The 24,212-nt window shown below is 35.7% G+C and overlaps 1 protein-coding gene across 1 annotated transcript in view; it reads left to right on the forward strand.

The window, feature by feature from the left end:
* The first annotated feature begins 362 nt into the window (after nt 1–362).
* Nucleotides 363–24,212, forward strand: part of SHOC1 (shortage in chiasmata 1) — a 48,345-nt gene continuing 24,495 nt past the window's right edge. Inside the window, exons 1-14 of the mRNA XM_041486301.1 lie at nt 363–379; nt 1,329–1,377; nt 4,993–5,122; nt 5,702–5,783; nt 7,413–7,603; nt 9,304–9,466; nt 11,306–11,408; nt 12,112–12,268; nt 13,548–13,655; nt 16,924–17,053; nt 17,858–17,952; nt 18,963–19,205; nt 20,324–20,770; nt 23,128–23,253. Of these exons, the coding sequence (XP_041342235.1) occupies nt 1,333–1,377; nt 4,993–5,122; nt 5,702–5,783; nt 7,413–7,603; nt 9,304–9,466; nt 11,306–11,408; nt 12,112–12,268; nt 13,548–13,655; nt 16,924–17,053; nt 17,858–17,952; nt 18,963–19,205; nt 20,324–20,770; nt 23,128–23,253 (2,020 nt within the window). The 5' untranslated portion in view covers nt 363–379; nt 1,329–1,332. The remainder of the gene's footprint in view (nt 380–1,328; nt 1,378–4,992; nt 5,123–5,701; nt 5,784–7,412; nt 7,604–9,303; nt 9,467–11,305; nt 11,409–12,111; nt 12,269–13,547; nt 13,656–16,923; nt 17,054–17,857; nt 17,953–18,962; nt 19,206–20,323; nt 20,771–23,127; nt 23,254–24,212) is intronic.

Consider the following 24,212-nt stretch of genomic DNA (forward strand, 5'->3'; position numbering starts at 1 on the left):
CGGTAATGCTGAGGTGTGGTTCTGTTCGCTGCTCTCCAGCACTTAAGGTGTGGTGGATCCGTCCCTCCTTACAAACCTATCCCTGCTAGCTTCACACCAAATCTGTTGGATGTAGATCTGATGGAGAGTCCAGCAGGCTGTCCAAAGGGTTTTCTCTAGCATCTTGTGATTTTGACCCACTGCTTCAAACTATCTACACTCCTAACCTTAGAAGTTCCCTTCTACTTCGTTCTCTATGTGATTTTGTATACCTTATTGCCTGTTTTGTTCCTTTGCCTGAACCTACCTTTTTACTTCTCCTCCACTACTGTTCTCTGCCCAGACTCCTTTCAAGTAACCAACTACCCCCTAGTTACTTTTTCCTCCACCACAGAACTGGTTCAAATTCTATTACATCTATACCTGTAATTGGTATTTCCAAATTTGTTAGGTAGGCAGTTTTAGCCTCATGTCATGATACTTACTGGTACATACATGAAGATTGCTTTCTGTCACAAGTTTCCTTTATGGCCCTACAGTTCATTGTTATTGAAATTCAATTTCATCATACACTTTTTGATATAATTATCTGACTTTCTCTTTGAATCTTCTACCTATTTTCAATTAAGAAAAAGTACTGTCTTACCTTGTGCAGATCCCAGCTACAATATGTCCTGTTTTGCATTCACACTGTGTCTCTGGCTTTGTATAGTTTTTGCCTCTCTCCTGGTTCCCCTCAGAAGCATCAACTGACTCAGAGACCTGGTGTTCCATCAGGGCCTCGTGCTATCAGCTAGCCTATACAATATCTCCTTTTTTCTTGTAAAACTGAAAACAGGAGGAAAGTCCTCTCACAAATACATGAGACAGTGAGAAGTTAGTAGTCTAGACAGTTGAATTAGTGCCTTTAAAAACTAATTTATAATCCATAAAAAAAGCACTGAATCAGTTAATTTAAGAGTTGTTACTTAAGGGAGATAATTTGTATTGCCTGTATTCACTTAATGGTTCTAGAGGTTTTCTGAGAATTAAACACCAAGAAGCATAGCTAAAAAGCAAAAAAAAAAAAAAAAAAAAAGAGCCCAGTTCTTTCAGATAAAAATCAAATGTTCATGGTGTGCAGTTGGTCTGTTACATGCTTCCATGAGGAAGAATACTGAATGCTTTGTATAGCCTTCTGCTACAGGAAATTCAGTCCATAGTGCATGTGCTAGAAATTATGAAACTATTCATGTTGAACCTGAAATTCAACCTCCTCTTTCAACATTTTGAGGTGATATAAAAAGGTTTTAACTGATCCGTATTCTGTATGTCTTCCAGACAATTGAAGTGTTGAAAACTTCACAAAACAAAATGTTTGCAGCTTTGAAGTATCACTCAACAGACTATTTATATGAGGTATGGTTTTATTGTTTCTCTTAAAAGTCTGAACTAAATATAGCAGATTTAGTGAAATTGAGAAAAGATTATGCTAAAAGATTGAGTGCACATTAAAAAATATAAGAACTACTTTTTTTAGAATTCTCTTTCAGAGAGGTTTTTGTGCTGCCCTTTGTGGGATAACATAGCAAAGTGATTACAGGCTTTTTAAATAAATAAATTTAGGTACAATTTTGCACAGACAGTAAAACATCAGTTATTTTTAGTGTCTGTTGCATTTACTACCATGATTTACTTACCATGCACATACAAGTTTCCTGCTTTCTTTGGAAAATACTCTATGCCTTCTAATAATTAAATTAATTACTTTCTGGAGAACTAATCCAACTTTCTAGCTACTTTGTTCTGTATTAGAATAGTGGTACACAATGCTGTATTCCTTAATGATTGTAGGGAAAAGTTTTTGCAATGTCTTCGATTAAATTCATGGAAAAGAGATTTTTTTTTTTTCCCCCACACAATGACTGTTTTACAACCTCTTATCCCCAGAGTACCCTGTCATAACTGGTTTTTACTTATATTTTCAAAGAAAGGCCACAGACCAAATACAAGAGGAGCAGAGTGGTGCTTTGCCAGAAGGGGCACTTGTAGTGTGTGAGCAGAAGAATATAGCAAGACACGACACCATCAGGAGCTCAGGGAGGGTAGAAGGACACACAGAAGCGCTCCTAGCACGTAGCTGGAGAATTGCAGCCTGGGAAGTGGTCCGGCTGTAGTACTTGAGTTGAACTGCGATCCGTGTTATGAAACATTGCCCACATCCCTTTCCTTAGAGTACAGCATCTGTTCTGTGTAGTTCCTGCTGTTTTCTTAGATTGTAGCAACCAGAACCACTTTTTCTATTTTAATTCCGACAGTATGCAGTCTGTCGTGCAGTGTTTGTGTGGATATCTTCCCAATGTAGTTCCATTCAGCTTGATCACCAGTTATCTACGGATAAAAAATAGGTGTGTTAGCAAAGCATGTCATGGGCTATATGCAAAAGAGAATTACATGGCTTTTCTTGCACGGGTTTTGAGGAGGATGGTGCTGACATCAGGACAACTGAAAACTTTTAGAAGAGAAATGCTGAGTGACCTGCTGAATGGCTGCTCTGGAGCAGTGTAAATCTTGCTCTGTGGTGCTACCAGAAGGGGTCAATGGATGGGATCATACACTTAAAGGTATACAGACCTGACTGTGCAAGGGAGATGCTGTGCTCGATCTGCAGCTTCTGGTTCCACTCTTGTGCCTAGCTGCTGCCCTCTAGAAAAAGTTACGTTGATTTCTCCTCTGTCAATTGTGCTTGGCTAAAGCTTCCAGCTTTTAGGAAATGCTGGATTGCAATGACCTTATATCAAACTGCTTCCTGCACGTAGCTCACTCACCTGGATGCAGAATTCTGCTCCTAATATATTTGTTATGCACTTATATCAATTCCAGGTATAGTTTTTCCAGCTTCCCTTTGTAAGTATCTTTGAAGAAAGGGTCTTTTCACTCACCCTAGACACAAGAGTTACATATTTCATGCTCCTGAGTATTGTAGATGTGATTGCAAAGTCATCTTGGTAGTGCAAGGTTTTCTAGTGTTATAAACTGACAGTACAGGCAAACTGAGTGGAACTGGGATAATATCTTTCAGAAGAAGAGAAGTGTGCAGAGAACTTTGTATTTTCTTGATAAACGGGTAAACACGCACTGATTGAATGCTGTAGCTTTTAATAATGGCCTTGAAAAACACTTTTATATATTTGAGAATGGCAAGAGAGGGTGTCTTTTTAAAGTGAACTAATTCAGCTTAAACTTTACACTTAGAACTGTTTCATTTAAAGTATTTTGTAAAATGCACAGTTTTCCTGGTTTAAGGCTATTACCTGTGATGATAGCTCAAGGATGCATTTCTTCCACTTCACAAATATCAGTGACAGAAAACAATTTTAGCTATTAAGCTAAAGTTAGCCTCCATGAAACTACATAGTGGTGTTTCAAATTTCTTTCTGATCTCTGTTTTATTATTGGATGTACTTATTTGTTCAGTAGCTTCTACTTCTACAGTAGCAGTAGCATTCTTCTTTAACCTATGAGTCCTTTGACAACTTTTATGTGCCAATTCTGACAGCTTCTTTTAATGAAGAGAAGGGTTATCCATAGCATTTCCTGTTATCTCCATTAGGAAATTGACTAGCTGCCCTTTATTTTATGATAAATGCAGTTTTTTCAGCAGTAAGTTCAATACAAATTACCTAGCCAGTAGCGTGTCGAAGACATAGGTCCAGCTGCCCATAGTTACCTGATTCTGTCTTCTTTATTCAGAATTTGTGAAAGAGATCAGTGAGGAAATGACAGGCTTTGACTGAGGCAAGAGGGACTCCATTGGATCAGATCTGTTTTTTCACAAGAACCTTTTAAGGAAAAGTTGCTGCCATGGCAGGAGCTTTTGGTTTTTTTTTAATTAAAATTAACTAGCATTTACAGAATTGTAACTATCCCACAAAGGATTAAATGGAAATTGAAAAAGAATTTGTACTGATGAAGTGACAGCATTTATTTTCATTGCTTCCCATGTGTTTATTTGTTTGTTTGTCTGTGTTGTTTGTTGGTTTATTTTGGTTTGCGGTTTTGGGGGTTTTTTGCCCCTAAGTTTTCTCTTTTTTTACAGGAAGGTTTGAAAAGTACACCAATAGCATGGTTATTCTGGTTGCAGTCCAAGTCAGTGAAATATTTCAAATATTTCTAGTTTGTCACCTGAGTTTTCTAACAGTACAAGCTATATTTGACTTGACAGCATATGTTGTGGAATGGGTGGGCAGTTCTGGGAACTGAAGCAACACAGCTGAAGTGAGGCAATGGGTTTACAGCTAGAGAAAAGTTTCTGGTCTCATTCATTATGTTCTTCCACATGACTATAGCTAGTTCTCTTTTCCAATATGCCATTTACTCCACAGACTTTTAAAGAACAACAACTTTCTTCTTCTTTCTATAAACTTGTTAAACACAAATGTGTAAGTATAATTTTTCTTTGCTTCCTGAACTCACTGGTTATTCTTTGGTTCTGTGCTCCTTCATGGGTTTCTGTGACAAAAGAACTGTAAGATAGTTTATTGAACTTGGTGTTCAGTGAAAAGTTACTAAACTTGCCACATAGACTATTTCATTCCAGAATTCAACTGATTACTGTCCCTGGTTTTTGAGAAAATGAAAGACTTTAAAAGGGCTTTCATTAGCTCATAATGACACATGAAAGAAAATAGGCATTAGAATATTAAAAGCACTTGAAACAGCAGTAGTAGGAATGATACTAAATTGTTTCTGGTCGGCTTATCCATGTGTCCATTCAGGAGACCATTCCAAGTGTTAAGATAAGCACTTGTAATTGCACATTCAAAGCTTAGTTAAAGTGTACCTAAGCATATGTTCAATTCCGCGTACTCAGATGTGTAGATTAAAAGTTAAATAGCAAATCAGGTAAAGGTTAGTATCTTCTCTTAAGAAGAAGAAAACCCTTGAAAGCAGTGGGAATGTTTGAAAAGGCAGTGCACAAAAAGAACGGAACTGTCTCTCTCATGATTTTATCACATGCCTTTTTTTATTCAGAGCATGGCAAGGCAGAAGTTTTCCATCTGGAAATTATCACTTTGCTTTCCTGCCTGTTTACATCAAGATGAAAAGTATCATTTCAATGGACTCTTTGCTGATGATAAGTATAGGAAGCCATGGACTAGAAGTATGTAATATAATCCTTAAGTTTAGTTTATTGTAGATTAAAGGAAAAGCTTGTGTTTATCCATAGTATGATAAATATAGTAAAAAAATATTTCCAAGCATAGCATTATGCCCTTTCTTTCAGCTTTTGAAGGTAGAACATCTTCATGGCCCAAATTAAAGCAAATGGGTAATGGATATTTATTTGAGTGGCACCATAAATGAAATGATATTTGATTCATTTGTAGAGATCTCTGAATAGATTTCTTTCCAGAGAAATGTTTATGGAAGAAAAGCAATGATCAGAGATAAGTAAAATACCAATTCTGATTAGTTGGGAGAGGTTTGGAAGATGATGCTGAGGTTATGAGCTGTGGCAAAAAATGAGGTCTTCAAATGACAAAGATAAATATATGCATAAAAGTGTTTGTGTCTTTCTTGTGCATTTGTATTGCCTTTGCTAATGGAAACGAAAAGTGTTGTTTCTTCTAAACTTTACATCATGTGTAAAGTTTAATTTACCTCTGCAACGATTTAATCAATATATAAAAATTAATTTTAGTACTTTCTACATGACTTTTTTCTCTCCTTTTCATCTTAGTTGGTTCAGCACAGAACATGATGGCTATTGCAGTATTGGATCAATGGCAGAAAAGTTTACCTGTGGAGGACTTCTTGGAAAAGTCAGTAACTTTAAGTTAAAAAGATCTGATTTCTTTGATATCACTCAGGTGTTTTGCAAATTGTACCTTAATGATGAAAACAGAATATGAAGATGTTTCCTGACAGTAGCAAGTGTGCTGGAGCTGTATACTCTATCAGATAGCTTAGAGATGGGTTTTTTTCACTAAAAGTTGTATTGTGTTTTTATGGAGTTCACTGGTCTTTATATATTTTTTCAATGGTTGTGTAATGTAATTATGACATTGAAGAAAGTCTCTGAAAACTGCATGAACATGAAAATAAGCTTCCCCTCTCCTCTCTAAGACAATTATCTTATGTAATATACAAGCATAGTTATGTGACTTGAAAATATTTTTCCATACTTAGAATAGTCTGCATTAAAATATTTGCCATCTTCTAGAAGAGCCTTACTAGGATTTTGACGTTGGAAAAGGTGGTCTCTATAGTCTCAAGCAGCTCAGTTAGGGTTTGTTCTATCTATAAAACTGTAGTGAAACCCAGTGATTTCAGTGAAGTTCCAACGTGGGCAGTGTTTTAAGGTTCATGGATTTTCAGAGGCTTCATGGAGTTTCAGAGGCTTCATGGAGTTTCAGAGGCTTATGCCATGTGAAACTTTGGATATTAGTTATTATCAGTACCACATGGTTATTACTTGTGAACTATACTACTTATAGCTTCAAAATTAATTTCTGAACTACAGTCAAAATGTTGTAAAATAGTTAATTTTTTTAAGATGGGTAGCAGAGATTCCCCTCTATTGCTGTTTACACATGGAGTCCTGTACTGAATTTCAGAGGTGTACTTATACACTGATTGCTTTTATGAGCCTTACCTTTAGATGACTAGCAAATATCAAGATGATGTAATGCTAAGTATTATTAAAAATATGAATAAATCAATGGGATGCAAAATTGAGAATTCAGTTTTCTGAAATGAGAGTAGTAAGTACAATAACTGTAGATGAGCTGATTTGGGTGCTTCAGAAATGTCAGCACTCATCAGAGTTACTATATTGTTGCAGTCAATTTGTGTGGGTAGCATAGCATTAACACATATTTTAATAAACTATTGTAACTGTTTTGTCCAGATACATGCTTAGCTTGGGAAAATCATGGGGTTTTTTTTCCTTTTGGTAGTCAAATGATTTTCCTACTTACTTGACAAACAGTAGGGAAGTTTTCTTAATAAATAACAGTAGTACTGAAGTTTGTATGAAAAGTTACAGGAAATAGAAGTAGTTTTGTTTCTTCACTTATCCTGTCTTTTTCCTATTGCTCTTGCAATTTCTTCATGGTGTTTGAAACAGAAGTGTACATTTAACCATAATTTTTGTCACGAACCTTATGACATCAATAGGTTTGATGCTTTTTTATTTTTGTGAAATTTTGTGCTGGGTGTGAACTTAAAGGACTTTTTTCTTGTGGAAAATTTGAACATGTTGTTTGACCATGGATCCAGTGAATAGAGAGAACTCTAATTTCTTCAGATCACCATATTCTTCAGTGAATATGGTGATCATCAAAGCTCTTAGAGCATCTAAGTGCTGTTGATTCACTGTGGAGTCAGGGAAGTTGCAACATTGATTTTGGTACAGCTTAAGCATCAGGTATTTTTTTTCTGTTTTTTAGGAAACCTATCTCCTCTGTAGAGTTTCAGACTAGTAATGATTTAATAGAAGTTATTCCAAGTTCAAATCCTTGCTCTCAGATTGACACAGAAGAATCTTTTTTACTTATGAAGAATGATTTTAAGGAAGACTCCACCCAAGAAAAATATTTCAAGATTTACTATGCTGCTGAATTTAAAGAATCACAGCAAGGTAAAATGTTCAATTTGCTGTTTTCTAAGTTTTGGTTGAGTAATCTTGTTAACTTTTGTAATTTTTGCACATGTTCCAGAGACATTGATGAAATCATTTGGGTGATCAAAAACTTTGCATTTGCGTAAGGTACAACCACTGAAGACAGATTTATTCCCTGGAGAAGCAGGGCTTGTTTTAATAGCTAAAGAGAGATGCAAGCCAAAAGAAGTTTAAGATAGATTTCTTTATGGAGTTCTGTTTGAATTAGCATCATAAAACAGTTTTGTGGCAACATAATCAGTATCCATAATTTCCAGGCACTATGAGAGAACAGAGAGTTATTACAGACAGGGAATCATCCAAGAAATGAAAGGGAAGTGTGGGAATAAGGAGACTTCCATATTGGAAAAAAATAAGGAAGAAGAACAAAAAACTTACTTTGCCCTTCTATATGTATTATATATGTGTAAAATGTCTGTGTAGATACATATGTATTTCATACCGCAAATGTAAGGGATTGTGTCAAATTTGGTTATTGCATCACTTCTGTCTCAAGAGAGCAGTAGTTTAAACTCAAGAAATGTGATGGCTTGGGTTGGAAAGCACCTTTTACAGGAGTTCAGCTCCCCTGTAATCAGCTCAGGTTGGTCAGATCCTCCTCCAACCTCACTTTGAACGCCTCACCTCTGGGGAGGGAACTTCCTCACTTCTGGGGAGGGGGCGTCAACCACCCCCCTTGTTGTAAGAAACTGCTTCCTTTTATCTAATTTAAATTATCCCTCTTTAAATTTAAAACTTAAGACCTAAAAGGTCTATCCCCACCTTTCTTATAAGCCTTCTTTAAGTACGGAGAAACCACAGTAAGGTTTTCCTGGAGCCGTCTCCTCTGCAGGCTGAACATCTGTCAATTGTCTCAGACTTTTCTCACAGGAGAGGTGTTCCTTTCCTCTGATTGTTTTTGTGATTCCTCCTCTGGACCTGCTCCAAGAGGTCCATGTTTCTTTTTCTACTGAGGACCCCAGAGCTGGGTGCAGGGCTCCAGGTGGGCTCTCACCAGAGCAAAGCAGAGGGGCAGAATCCCCTCCCTCCCCTGCTGCCCACGCTGCTTTGGATGCAGTCCAGAACATGTTTGGGCTTCTGGGCTGTGAGTGCCCATGGCCAGGTCATGTCCAGCCTCTCATCCACCAGCATCCCCCAGTCCAGCTCACAGGGCTTCTCTTGATTTGTTCATTCCCCAGCCTGTGTTGATACAATGTTATCTTTCTTGAAATCACAGTAATTTGCAACCTTTTTTGTAATTTCTTTTTCTTCGTCATTAGGGAATCTGCAATTAGGTTTAGACACGTATGGAAAGAGTCCATAATTCTACATTTAAAATTGCACTGAGCTAAGAACCTTTCTTGGCCAGAACCTCCTTCAGAAGTTCCTTTATCATACTTGAAAGTACAAACAAGGAAACAAAAGAGTACCTTTTGTTTTTAAGAGGAATTATGTAAGACAAAAGAAAAAGCTAAAGAAAACTAGAGGTTATCATGTGAACCGTAGAAGTCTAGACTTCGTTGCACTTTAAATGTTTTAGGATTTAAGTGTAAAGTAAAAGCAGTTATTGTTTTGCTGACATGTATAGTGTTTTGACAGTTGCTCAACAATTCTCTTTATGCTGATAATTCTTAGAATTTTTATCTTGTTTTATAATGTTTTTTCTTCTATTTTGTCAGATTTATGTTTGGAAGAGGAGTTTGTTTTTATTGATAGTCTTGAACATTTTTGTAAAAAATTGCCAACTTTATCTGTACTTCAGAGCAGACTACAGTTTTTTTTAGTGAAAGATCCCCTTTTGGATTCTGAAGGACAGTTTTTAACAGCAGAGAATATTTTCAGGTACCTACAAATTTCTGTATAATATTAAACATAAAACATAGTCTGTGTATAACTATTAACATTTTTATGTTTGTTGCATTTTACCTTTGTAACTAGTTTATGTTTGCAACAGGTAAAGACTTCAGCTTTTCATCTTAGGAAAAAATGAGGAGGGTGAAATTTATATGCATTAAGAAAACTGGATTAATGAAATTGCCATTTTTACATTCTATAGGTGTGAAAAGCAATCAGGATATCAGTTTTGGAATACTGAAAAAATGTGCGTCTTTAAGGGACTTAGTCCTTCCTCAAACCGACTGATTCCCTATCATGAAAGTATCACTAAATTTGATAGGGCTGGGATTTTGCACATCCTTCCATGTCCCTTTTTTCTCTCCTGTCAGATGTCCTGCCAGTAAATCCATGCACTTTCCTTGTTGAATTGTATTTCTTCAAGTTCAAAGATTAATTATTCTGATGGTTTTGCTCAGTTTTGTATTGCTAGGTTAATTGAATGATACCTATGTCATGATACCTATGTCATGATATTGAACAAACATTTAAACAGGTATGTTGTATCAAAAATGGGATTAGTATTTTGTTAATGTACTGATTGTGTATATACATGCATAAAGTCTGGCTAAATCTTGTGCTGATTTACGTCATGTCTGGACTACTTGTATTGCTTCCTTTGCGCTTGGAAGGGTTGTCAGGCAGGTAAAACAGATTTTAACTGAACCAACTATACCCTTATAGTAGATCAAGGAGGAATGGGGTTGTTTGCCTATTTTTTCAAAGATGAGCCCCAGTCTTGCAATGAATCTTGGATGTAAGACTGTGTGAATACTATAAATATCCAGTGAAGGGAACTTGATCCAAATTCTATAATGACTTTCAGAAATACCAGTAATGGGAGAAAAAAATGCTAGTGTGAAACTTTGCAGAAATAGCTCTGGCCTCCTGACCTGTGGTTGACTAGCAAAACCATGGACCTGTCCAAGGTGGGAGTCCAGATCTCCTGTGCAGCACACAGGGAAATGGATTTAGAGAAAGGGATTCAATTAGACAGACTTCATCTTAAAATTCATGGGCATCCCAAGGCTGGACACGGAACAGTTTGTACTCTGCAGTCTAAAATATTCCTCCAGAAAATAGGGGTGTCAGGGACTGATGAAAAAGTTACTCCCCTAAAAAGTTACTGCAGATTTAGTGCCTGTAACTGGCACAAACACCTGATGAAGCATTTACTTTCTACCTGACAATCCCTGTGCCGCATGTGTCTTTGCTTTACAATGCAAGTAGTAACTTCATTCCTGAGTTTTACTTCCAAGTGTTTTAAAGTCTTTCAGTTAAACCAGGAACATCCTTTTAGTTTTCACTTTAGCTAGTAATAAGCACACTCTGCCTTCTTTCATGCTGAATCTTTCCTGAAAATAGGAACAAAAGGTGGCAAAAGAGAAATAAGGCAAATATATTACAGAGATTTTCTGTCTAGTAAAAAAATTATACATTGGAAGAAATTAGATCCACAGCTTTTGCAGAAAGCACTTTTGCCTGAGGGGACTTCTGTGCTGGGAGGCTGAAGAATTATAATATGAAGGGTTTATTCTGTAACTGGTTAAGGCAGGTCCTAATATTAAGCATTTCTACTCTGCATATAATATATTATTTCTTGAAAATTTTCTTTGGTTGATTACACAGATCAGTGCAGCATCGCTTGGAATTGCCTTCTTAAAAAAGGCATGGATTTAGAAAATCTTTTGCCATGTATATGGCTATTAAAACTACTGCCAAGAGTTTCAGTCTTGGACATTAGGTAATACAAAGAAGTCACTTACTTTCTTTTATGATCTTTTAAAGAGAATGTTTGACTTTCCAAAATGGAGTGAAGATGGAAGAGAGTCAAAATGAATTGCAGGGAATTGAAGAGAGTTTCTGTACTGTATCTCTGAAAGATGAAGAGGTATCATCCTGTTGTTTCATACTATATATTACATTAGTGGTTATTCTATGTTATGCATGTGTGTTTCTTCATCTGTAAGTCATGTTACTGAGTTCCTTTCATATTTGCCAAATATTTCGAGCTTTCATGTTTTCAAGATTAGAAAACACTGCTATTACTTGTGATTTTTTAATTCTTGGATGCTGTTTTTAGGAGTCTCTGCTCTGACAAGCTGTTTGTCCTGGTACCCGATGTGTTTGCAATTTTATGTAGATACTTCTTACTCTAAGAATAAAAATTAATTGGAGCAGGAAGCCATGACACGAACTTGGGAAACAAAAGGCTACAAGACATGTTCTGGGATTTGGGTTTTTTTTAAAGCTTGTTTTTTTTAAGGAAGTCAGATCTACTTTTTCCTCCATTTTTCAAAATTCTAAAATACAAACTTCCATTAAAATAAATGTGGATTGTATTTGGTTGGGAACAGTAAGTTAAGACACACTTTTTCCACTCCACTGACTCCATCTGAAGTTGTGTAACATTGTATTTTACCCTGTATTGAGCAAAGCTTCGTGTGTGCTGTGTAAATGTCAAATGATTTCTCTCCTAAGAGCTCTTAAATAAGTTTAGAATTAAGTTATTTGAAGATTTTAAGAAGCTTTGACTGTACAGTCATATGAAAGGAAATTTACTGGCCATTCTGTTGTGACTAATATTTTTTCAGTATTTCCTGTTGCCTGTTGATTTAGAATTCGGCAAACCTAACAATGGCAGATCTGATTGTGTTAAGATTCCATCACACTTGCAACTAAAGGAGGTGTTAAATTTAGCTCCAGTCACTGTAGGTGATGAAGACCTTTGCAAACAAGTGATCGGAGAAGGTGAGGGTTGGTTTTCTTAAGTGCTTGACCTGATTTTCCTTTCATTTGAACATATTTAACACAATCAAGTTCTTTTATATTGAGTTCACTTAAAAATTGCTTCACAGTTTATCAAATGAGAATTTCTGTGGATGAGATAGGACCTGTGTTACACCCAAATTTCTGGTATTAGAAAGGTCCCCTTGAGGGGTAGTAAACGACTCGCCATTTGACTTATTCCAGGGCTGTGTTGTAATCTTGAACACAAATGTAATATGAGCTGTGATTTGTGATATAAAATCAACATAGCTATAATAATTTGGTCTTGTGCTCTCTAATATGTTTTTAAGTTTACTTTAAGAGACATCCCTAAGAGGATTATATGCAGAACAGTCATACCATAAAAAATGGTTTTGTTGCATTAATTTGCAGTAATTGCAAACACAAGAGCAGATTTCGGGGTGGGGGGGAATGGTTAAATATTTCCATGGATAACACCATTATTCTAAATGACAGTAAGAGTTTCTTTAAAGGAATTTTAGAAAAATTACTGAATGCTTTTAGACTACTGATAAATATAACTTTGATGACAGTTATTGGCTAATGGATTGATTTGTATGACAATATTTTGTTTAGTTAAAAGAAAAAGGCATTGCCTGAGGGTTGGTTTTTTGTTGTTTTTTTTTAAAGTCAAAATAAATCATTTTCCACTTTTTTGGTGGACAGGAAGCAGCTCAAAGAAGGAGGCTTAATGCTTCTGAAGATGGAGGATGTGTGCTGATTTCAGTGCCTCATAGGGCAGCAGTTTGAAGTAAACCAGTCTCTTACTGAAGACAGAAACAAAACTTTAAAAGTGGATATTTGACTAAAACAGTTTCATGTGCATTCCCCTGATATATTTATTATGTTTCAAGCTGAGATTGAAGAGATTTGAGGATTCCTTATAAAAAGTCAACCTATTGTGGGTGGTTTTGTTTTAGTCCATTTTTGGTAGCAAAAGAATCTACATACACATACTCCTAGTAAACTGTATTTAGGCTACTTAGTTGTTCTGGAAATCATTCTAGTAATAAGATCTTGGGATAATTCAGATAGTAACCATACAATATTATAGGGGAATTTTTTGTCACTTAAGGGACAAGACTAGCACTGCTCTAATCAGCTAAAGCATCTGGGTTTACTAAGTGTGACTAATTTTTCATAACAATATATCATGGGGGTTCAATAAAAAGACTGAAAGGTCTGACATGAAAAATTAATAAATTGTTCATTTGTGGCACCTTTTAAAATCTGTTTTCAGATCTCAAAGCAGAAATTACAAACAAAATAGAAATTTCAAAGTATGGTGCCATTCCACAAGATGTTTGCTCCAGTATTAGCACAAGTATGTTGGAATTCTGTGCATCAGGTAGGAAGATCTATATAAATCAAGGGGTGATACTTAAGATAAATTCTTCAGGTAGTTTCTCTAATATTCTGTTTGTGGGAGAACATGTACCACATAGGTAAGATTCACTTTGTGTAATCTATTATTTTTTCCCTGCACCATAAGAAGGTAGAAGTGCCATACTCCTTTCTAGACCTGTATAGTCTAAACGCAAGTAACTTTACAATTCCTTCATGTTGCTTTTGCCTGTAAGCAATGTCTATAACTTTTGCACTTTATTTGATTTTTAAATATTTTTAAGTCTAGCAACTCATCTAAGTTTGTTAAAGTCTGATATAAATGCTTTCAAAAGAGGGTGGTGGAGAACAATTCAGGTAGCAGCACTGTGTTTGTAAGTTCTAGTGATTGAAAACTCCTGTGTAGACATCCTGTTTTGCAAATGGTTCAGTAATTACGTGTGATTGGGAAGTTAAGCCAGAGCTGTTTTCTACAGAAATGAACTCCAACTATTAAGTATTTGCTAATGTGCATTGCATCCTTTCTTCTCCTGCACTGGCATCAGGAAATACACCCTGTGTGTTCACCTTTATTAGGTTGAAAACCCAAGTCATGGTGTTTACACCATCAACCAGTGCTGAGCAGCTTTGGTGTCTCGCTGCTCAACCTAGTCGTCCAACCTTAGTAAACCTTTTTTCGAGTTCCAGGTGTAAATTTTCAAAATAATGTACAGTCTTTGCCAGCCCTACTATATTCACAGCTAAATTCTGGCTGACTAAGTGAGGCAGAAAAATGGCTGTGCTGATGACATTTTTCGTCTTTCATTTAATGTAGAATGGCTTGCACAAAGAGTAACATTTACCAATAAATGTAATCTGAGCAGAGTGTCAATACATGATGATATATATATGTCTCATCCTAATGTATATACTGTCTATGAAAAGATCTGTCCATTGTTGTATTGGACAGTAGCAATATTATCCATCAGTGCTTGTTCACTTGATAGTTTTCCATACAGAAGTTACTAAAATACTCAAGAAATGTTGAGCTTTCTCCAGACCAAGGCCTTTCTTATTGTCTTAGTTCCAACAAGTTTTAAATTTAGCTGATAGTTGTCCCCTGCAGGCTAATAGTACTAATAGTACCATGCTTTAGATATTATATTGTAGTGCGATTCTGGTTGGAACAGTCATATAATTTCAAAGTGTCTGATATAAAAGCTCAATGCAAACACACCAAGTTCCACCAAGATAAAGTTAAACATATTTTACATCTGGAGATTATTGTCTAGCATGATAAACTGTAATCTGCGTCTAATCGGCGCTCTGACTGCTCTTTAGTTCTAAAGCTTAAAAGCAGGAGGGCTTAAGTGCATTAGATCTGCACTCTTCCCATGTATGTAGTACTAATAAATTGACTGTGATCTTCTCTAGGGTATTGTCCATTCTTCTGCAGTAGATAAGAAGTCAAGCCGTCTTGAATTATCTTTTAAAGAAGGTGGCTGTGTTAATCTTTATTACCAGTTGTTCTCTTAGCTCTGGTGTTGATTGGGCCACAATCAGCTTCCATCTTTTCTTTTCTTTTTTTTTTTTTCAGGATAGACTCAGGTCTGTAGGATAGAGACCTACAAACGTGTGCAAGCACTGCCAGAACGCTGTTTGATGGCAGAAGTTTCTGTATTGGGTGTCAGGTTCAGCTGAGATACCTGATAGTCTTCTCCTTCTAATTAATTTTGCTCTTTATGAGTTACCAGAAGTGCAATATGTTTGCTTGAATTCAGTGAAGAAGCAGTAATAAGACTAAGCAGTCTTTCTCTAGTCACTGAGTTTGTTTAAAAAAGGCATTGAAAGACAAGATAGTTCTCTAAGGCAGCAATGTTCTGAGGAGGGGAATGTTACTCTGAGTGTAGGCAGAGTTTAACTAATGTAGCTGATAAAGATTTCCAGTCTCAATGGCAGAAATAGCTAGACAAGAACAAATATTAATAGTATTGCTCAAAGAGAAAGAATAGTTCTTTTTAAATACATCAGGTATTTTTGCTGTCCTGAGACCAGCTTCTGTCCTGTTCAAAGTAAAGTCCTAAAACTTTGCTTCTCACAAAAACTGGTTTGTGAACTGAAGTTCACAGCATGAGTTCATGAAACCTTTTTTGTTCTAAGTGGGAAAGAGGTTATACTGACTCGAAGTATGTTGCTTTATTTTGTACCCACTTCAATTTCTTACTTTTTTTTCCTGTGTTTCTGATATGTTTGTGTCCTCTGGCTTTCTATCACTGTCCCTTACCCTTCCTGCCTAACAATCAGCTTGTTAGGTCCTTCAAGGAGAAGCTGTGAATAGCTGGACAGGTGACTGATTCAGAGGCTGCTTTGTGCCAATTGTCCAGGCAATGTGGATTTGATGATTGCATCTACTTCCTGCCTGGTGGAATGAAAAGGGAATTCATTATAAGTGTTTTTCCTTGTGGAGGCACTGATATATTCACAATTTTTTGCCTTAGTTTTCACAGAACATGGAAAAACTGTGTTTTCTGTGATTTCTACTTTTGGGTTAGTAGAATGGCAGAGAGATTAATACCAGGGCAATCATGTGAACCACCAAAACCAATGAAGTTGCAAATTTGTAATAAGACTTGAATAAAACCCAATAATCATTAATATGTCCACAATTAATATGATTGGGAGGAAGAAAAAAAGAATGTTTAAAGTTATTCATAGAGGACTTTTAACATACCAGGTTTGTTTGCATACTACTTAAAAAAAAAAACAAACTGGTGTTGTAATTAATTTCAGTGAGCATCCCTAGAAATTTCAATGAGAACTAATTCTGCTTGAAAGAGTATTTTCTTTCATTAAAATCCTGACTGTTTTTGAAGTTTCTGAGGCTGTTCTTACAGCAACCACAATATTGCCTATAGTCTCTCTTCCAGTTAATTAACTTAATTTATGGAGGAATAATCTGAGAAGGGTGACAGGCATAAATATCAAAATCTCAGATGTGGTATTTGGTGATTTAATTATAAAAATAACCTTATCTATGAAGTGTATGTACCCAGAACAAACTACATCAAAGGAATGTGATCTACTATTGTTCTATTGTTTCCTCAAACTGTCTGGAAATTAGATGTGAAGTATTTGGGGCATATAGCTTATTGAACTATCCCATGAAAATATTTTTTATTTTAGTCCAGGACTTTACTTATGTAAGATTCATAAGCATGTGTATTTCATTCACAAGTAGCTTTGTGATTTTGATTTTTATTTTTGTTTTGGCTGGGGCTTTATGCAATTTCCAGCTGAATATATTCCATATTTGAAAGATGAAATGGAAGTGCCTTTAACTCCTCCATGCAGACAGCAAAGATCATGGGTTAATTTTCTGTGCAGAGGACTTCAAGAAGAACCTATTTCACTCTCTGGTAACAGGTAATGAAACCTTGGTAGTGACCAATTCTGTCATAAATCCTCAAAATTAATGAAAAAAATAACTTCACTGTATTTATGAATTGGTACTTACATTCTTTGAGCTGCATATATATTGTATTTTGTGTGAAAGAGTGATGGAATGCATAGTCCATATGTTTGGTTTTCTAGAAGAGCCTGAAAAAGGAAAGGAAGTTGCCTCTTTCTCTGTGGGGATTTTATAGCCTGAAAATCCAGTCTTGTTTTTGCAGTAGGCAACAGTAAATATTTAAAGTATTTAGCAAGTATGTGTATGGACATATGCTAGTATTTATACCTGTGGCAAGCACATATGTTGCACAAGGATCACCTGAAAAATGTCCAGAAGAAATATAGTAAGAAGCTATTGTCTCTTTTAGGGATACCCTCCAACAATAGATTTCAGGCCTTTTCGTGTGAATATAGGATTAGGACTGCTCCATCTTTTCCTTCTCATCTTATTTGAAACTAGCATTTCTTGCCTTGCCATCTTTCTAACATATGCAGGAAGAATTTCAATATCCCTTTGGGACGGGAGCCATGGTCTAGACAGAATTTTCATTCAGTGCTGCTTTACTTCATGACCCAGCCTTGATGGCTCCTCCTCTTACTCTTTCCTGTCTTTGTCATATGGATAGGAAAAAAAATACATGAACGAGTGAAAGAATGAATGAACTGAAAATTTAAAGACAAAGTATATCTTTAAAAGATAGTTTTATATAAATCAAAATTCAACAGATAATGCTGCTAAACTTCATATCTGCACATTTTTTTTTATGTTCTTCATAGTATTTTGATTGCAGAGCCCTCTAGGGAATTCTTAGAATCTTTGATATGGCAATCAGAGAAGTATCGGGATAATATGAGCTCTCTTTTGCTTGTCGGTAAGGATTTCTAATTGATGATCAATTTCTAACTGACGTTTACAAGTTCCATGTGCATGCAGAAATATAGCAGAAAAGATAATGTTATATTACAGAGCACATATTTCAGCCATTGAAGTTTATCCAGTTACTGTAACCCTGTGAAGTTTGTATTATGTGATTATTTTACTATATATAAGAAGTTAGAGTATAGGCAACACAGAAGTTGGTACGCCATGTATCCTTCTATGGAGGTAATTTGAATTAAGTAAGAGTTTTATTTTTTTTATGACAGTGTTCACTAGTATTATATAAAATAACTAATAGCTGAAATCTGGTAATCTGTTTAACTCATTCCTTTGTGCTATTTTCCCTTAAATAATGTTTCAAAATATGTAGCAATCAATATAATAGTACTGTTAATGGAAAATAATATTGTAACTTCCCAAGAGTAGAAGACAAGCAAAATACACAAAACCAAAACAGGCTGCTGGCTATTCATGAATGTGCCAGAACATATATTACTACTATTCTTTCCTTTCACTTTATTTGCCTTCATTTTACAAGTCTCAGGATTAAGTTATGTATATTGACTTGTTTTGTTGTCCAATTCATTTGTACATTGATTTATAGTTGAAAATAATGTATGGTATGCTCATTACTGTTTCAGTTAATTTTTTTTCAGGTAAGGATTATGGTAAGTCTTTGTAACCATGACAATAACCCACAGGTAATTAACAAGATTATTTGTAACTTTAGTAATGCAGCTACACATTATTAGATTTGGAAAAAAAATTTAAACCCTCACCTCTCTTACTCACAGAACTCAGAAAAGCACACTTCCTCTGATAATGTTAACCGCTTGGCTCTTAAATCTCTTGATGATGGACACAGAGTTACAAATGGAACTGTGACTAATGGATATGTGCAATAGGCCAGGTGTACTTGGGAGCTTTCATTTCCAAAAGGACATTCTGTTTTCATCTTTCTAGATTATTGATATTATATGTTAATTTCTGGTTATTTTGTAGAGCATCCAGCTGTTAGCCTTGCACATCAGCATCATTCACTGAGAGAACTGCAGAAAATGCTGCCACTTGAGGTTGAAGCACCAATGCTTGGCTCACTAGAGGAGGGCTGGTTGCTTCATAGGGGTTTACATCCAGCAGCTGTAGAAATTTTGGAACAATTCAATATGGATGGAAGTAATGCAAACAGTCTGCTTCCTACAGAAGTAGAAACATTCACACAATTTACATCATATCAATTAGAAAGTAAGTATCTTCTTTTTTTGAAAAAGTGATAAGAAGGGCAAAGATAGGTACTTAAACAGAGAATCACACAGGGAGTTACAGATCTCCAAGAACAAAGGAAATTATTTTTTTCTTAAGAACAAAATGTTTTACATTAAAATGAAGGAAGGGCACTACTGCAATTAAGGTGTACTTTCACTAACTTAGAAGAAATTGGAAGAAGAAAAGTGTTGAACTTTACAAAGTCTTTTTTTTCTATTACCATACAGATGAAGAATAGCCTCCACCAGTCATTTTTTAATAAAATAGTTTCATACAGAATAACTTCTTAAGTAGTAGTTTTGCTTTGGAATATTTTAATAAAGCAGATATTTACATAGCCCTACCTGCATAAGGTCAGTATGGAGGAGTATGTTACAGTGAAAATTCCTTATTTTGTGATGCTGTAGTGGGTTTTTTTATGCAGACTATTTCAAATTTGAACAGCTCATCACTTCAGAATTTCTCATGGACGTTTTTGCATACTTGTAATCTAACTTCAACAAAAAAAGCAAAAAGTTATTCAGATTCTGTTGTATAACTATGGCCAGACTGCAAGGCACCAGTTGTGGTTGTAGAACTCCAAGGATTGACAGTAACATGATATATTGTGAAACACATAGACACTGCTCATGCAAGAACATTTCCAGTTAACTGCTTTTTACATTCTTTAATTGTTTAGCTACTGTGTTTCAGATGGATATGCAGCCACAATGCAAAAAAGTTGTAGTTCTAGTGAAGCATATCTTCGGAGCAAACTGTTTGCATTCTTGTTTTTTCCCTATAGAAAACAAAAACTGTCGGTTTTTCTTCCTAATGAAATGTATTGCATCTCACTTTCTAGAAATCTAACATCAGTAAATCCCATGTAGATGGTGAAAACTTCAAACAATACCTTGGCCTTCTGTATCGTAATATTGTGCATTTTTACTTAGGACTAGTCAGTACAAGTTTTCTAAAAAGGGATCCTAGTGGTCTGAAAAGGTACAGAGAAGAAGTTTGTAAAAATGCCTTCTCTGTAAATCATCCACAGTCCAATGAAGGGAAAGAAAAGAAAAAGAATCCGTGTCACAGCACATAAATTAAATTGTATTTTTTAGGATGGCTTGAGGAGAAGAATTCTGTGACAAACCAAGAGCTGCTTTCTGCTGGAAGACATCAGTCAGAGAAAGTAGTTAATCCTGACTTGTCACTGCATATTCAAAGGCAGAACTTTGCCCTGAGTGCTCTGTCACCTGCCAAAATTCACAGGACAAGTACATCTGCAGCAGAGCTTACTGGAGGAAGCATAAGCAAGATTAAGACAGAAGAGGCAATTTGCTTCTTAAACCAAGAAAAGAAAACCCTCAAACCATCTGAATCAGACAGCTGTAAAGATGTGTCTTCTAAACTAGACAAATCATCCTGCAGTGGAAAGTCTGCATCACTTGCACTTGTTTCTAAATGGGCTAACGATGATTCTGATCTGAACAACTTTATTATGATGAGATCTAACTATACAGTCATCCCAAGAGAGGAAAAACATTATGTAGATAGATCTGAAAAAGGTATGAGAACCAGTTTATTCTGCCATTTTTTCCAGATTTAATTCTTCTCTATTTCACCAGTTACAGCAGATGCTAGTTCATCCTAGTCAATTATTTGAAATTGGCAACATTTTTATGGTCTTAAATGTAACTGAATTTTTATCTAAGTATCTTACCTTTTGTTGTTTTCCTTTAGATATATTAGAGGATTTCTGTTGGTTGGCTTACTTGGGATGAGCTGGAGCCAGGGAGGGGGGGGTGGGGGTGCTTTTTTTTTTTTTAAACAGGATTTTTTTTGTTTTGGAAGTGATATTTCATAAAATAAATATTTGAGTTTATTCCTATTCTGACAAAGTAACTGTAAATGGTACTTCAGGAGATCTCTTCCATCCATATGTTCTAAATTGGATCTCCTGGCCGCTTAGGAAAAGTAGTAATCCTCAAATTCATTGTAGTTATCAAAGGGTAAATATCAGTAATGACTTCTGTAGCCTAGGAAGTGAACAGGAATTGTTCATTTGAGCCAGTAATGTTGGTGCAAAACCCATCAAATCATTAAACGTACTAGAACAGATAATAGGGAAAACAGAAAATTGTTGGTAGGCCTGTTCTTGTTGATGGCAGTACTTGGGAAAGAATATCAGGTTATGTGTTCAGCATTGAAGGAGTGCAAAATAGCAGAGAGTTAAAAAAAAAGTAGAACTTTCTTTCTTCTTTGTTTTGAAAAAGAAGTATCTGTGACGTAAAGTGGCAGATAACAGTGGCATAATTATATTCTGAAAAGTGAATTTGGAGGTATATATAAAAAATTTTTTGAGAAATTTTTTGGACTTGTATGGGAGAATTTTTACAATAACTTTTATCTGTGTTTTGGTTAAATATCCAGGCATTAAAAAAAAAAACAAAATCAAACAGTTGTTACATAAAAGCCTCAGCAATAATTCCTGTAGAGTTGGAATGTTTGTTTAATTGCAAGTTTATGTAATCTTTTGGGAGTAATTTTTTTTTTTTTAAATTTATGTGTTTCTGACACTGTCGGAGATGCATAAAACTTTCCATGGCGTCAGAAAGAAATAATCCAAATTTTGGGAGAGACCGAGGTACCTGAAGTTTTATGCTGGCATCTAGTGGACCCTGAGCGGAACTGCACAGCCTAACGAGGAATCCAAGTGTGTTGAAAGACAAGCTGTCACACTCACGAGTAGGCTTGGGAGGGTTTGAGAAAATTCAATGCAAATTGGGATAGGTGTCCCGGTAGACCACAGTGTTGCAGGTCAGTTACGCCTGACATATAGAGAAGCCATTAAAATACAGGGGACTGTGATAAGCCACATCGAAATAGAAATGATGTAAAACATTTCATTCTTTTGCAATAAAGAAAATTTTTTTATCAAGGGTCATTCTAACTCTAACTGAAAATTAGAAAGGCCAGCAGTGCTTGTAAGGCCTCTTCATTGTTTGACTTATTTTCTTAAAGATATCAAGGTGTGTAATGTTTAGAAAATACACAGGAGGGAAATAGTAGAAACAACTCAGTGATTCAGTTTTGAACCCAGATATGTTTTCAAAATAAGGCAAGTTATCTAAGTTAACTAGAATAAAAGTTCAGTTTTTCTTTGCCTTCTGTATCTGTATTATTAGTTTGCTTGCTGAGGAAAGTGGCCTTCTTAAGTAGAAAAATCAATAATATTTATAAGAATATTCTTATTCAATAAGAACCCCTCTCACAGAAAAATAATCAGAAATAATTGTGGCCAGAAGTTGAAGCTCATGCATAGTATATATCAGGAAGAAGGGAAGGCTACTTAGAAATTTTAACAAGTTGCAAAAGATAGCTAGATGACAGGAGAAAAATTATTTTCAATATGCAATCTTTTTTATCTTATTTGTTTTCCATTTGCAACTATCTGCATGGTTTAAACTATCTAAACTCATCACAAAATACATCACACTCACTGATGTATTTTCCATAGTTTGAGCTCCTTATGGTCAGCAGCATCTTTTCTGTCATGCATGTTTTGTCTCCATATAAAGGCATAAGAGGTTTCCTATGGAACTACATTATAGACCAATAGTACCACCTCCTTAACTTTCCCAGCTCTGTATTTCTACCCTTAGAAAGAGCAATCTGATAATGCCTGACTTCTTGGGCTGTGAAGGCTGACAGGCCCTAACCTATTTTTGGGTCTTGTGGATTTTTGTACTGTATAAGCCCAGGAAGACAACAAAGAATTCATTAAGAGAAAATGTATGTTTCACAGAAACAACTTCATTTCAAAGTATTTTTGCATGCAGAGTCATTTATAGAGCAGTTTTCTTATTCATTGAGCTGGTTTTGTGATATTAGCTAAATACTCACTTGTGGTTTCATTATTTAGTGATACAGCCTGAAGAGCAGCATATGAGTGTTCTCAAAGAGGATGATTCTTTTTGTGAGACTCTAAAAACAGAGGAAAAAAACCAAGAGAATAAAGACAGTATCACTGTCAATATTCAACCATCAGGTATACTGGTTTTGGAACTACTTTACCTTCTCCCAGGTAAAATGACAGGACCAGAGGAAATGGCATCAAGCTGCACCAGATGAGGTTTAGATTTGATATTGGGAAAATATCCCAATATCCAATCTAAACTTATGCATTGGAAAGGTGGTCAGGCATTGGAACTGGCTTCCCAAGGTAGTGGTGGACTCACCATCCCTGGCAGTGTTAAAAAAACCTGAGTATCTGGCACCTGAGGACATGGTGGTGCTGGGTTAGCAGTTAAGCTCAATGGTCTTACTTATTCTATGATTCTATATAGTTTTGCAATAGAATTTTATATGAAATAGTACAGCTCAAATAAATACAGAAATTATTAGACTTAGTCTCTTCTCTTTGTGGCTGAAAGTATTGCAAGTAGATGGATATTTATTTTGGCACAGAGGTGAGAGCAGGCTGTGGAGCTCCATCTTAAGACTAAAGCCTGCAAGGTAAGAAGAGTAACTTGGACTTAGAGTTATGTCTAGCTTTGAACTTAGAGTTATGTCTGATCAAAATTAGCAGGCATGAAATCTCTTAATGCTGTTTAGTACTTTCCATTTATTACTTTGCACATTTTTGTTTGAGTAAATGAGAAATGGGGATGGAAGAGATCAGTAGTCATTTTGATAGGAAAGGTCTTTAACAGTAGAAATCAGCAATGGATTTATTTATCTCAGACATGACTGGGTCTTACCCCTTGAACTCTGGCTGTTGTATGAGGCATTGTATCAAAGAACATAACTGACAACACTTTTCTCATGCAGTAGAAATGATATAGGAAAACCTAGAAAATATTTATCCAAGCTTATATAGCCTCAAATTAAAAATACCCAGCCCTAGGAATCTGTAGGCCTAGCACAGATTAGTTTGGTATTCCTTGGAAATGCATTCATTTGAGTCATGTGCTTAAGAGTATTTTCTTTCACAGAGCCAGTGAAAGA

Source organism: Pyrgilauda ruficollis, unplaced genomic scaffold (genome assembly GCF_017590135.1).
Source record: "Pyrgilauda ruficollis isolate IOZ18807 unplaced genomic scaffold, ASM1759013v1 scaffold75, whole genome shotgun sequence".
NCBI lineage: Eukaryota > Metazoa > Chordata > Aves > Passeriformes > Passeridae > Pyrgilauda > Pyrgilauda ruficollis.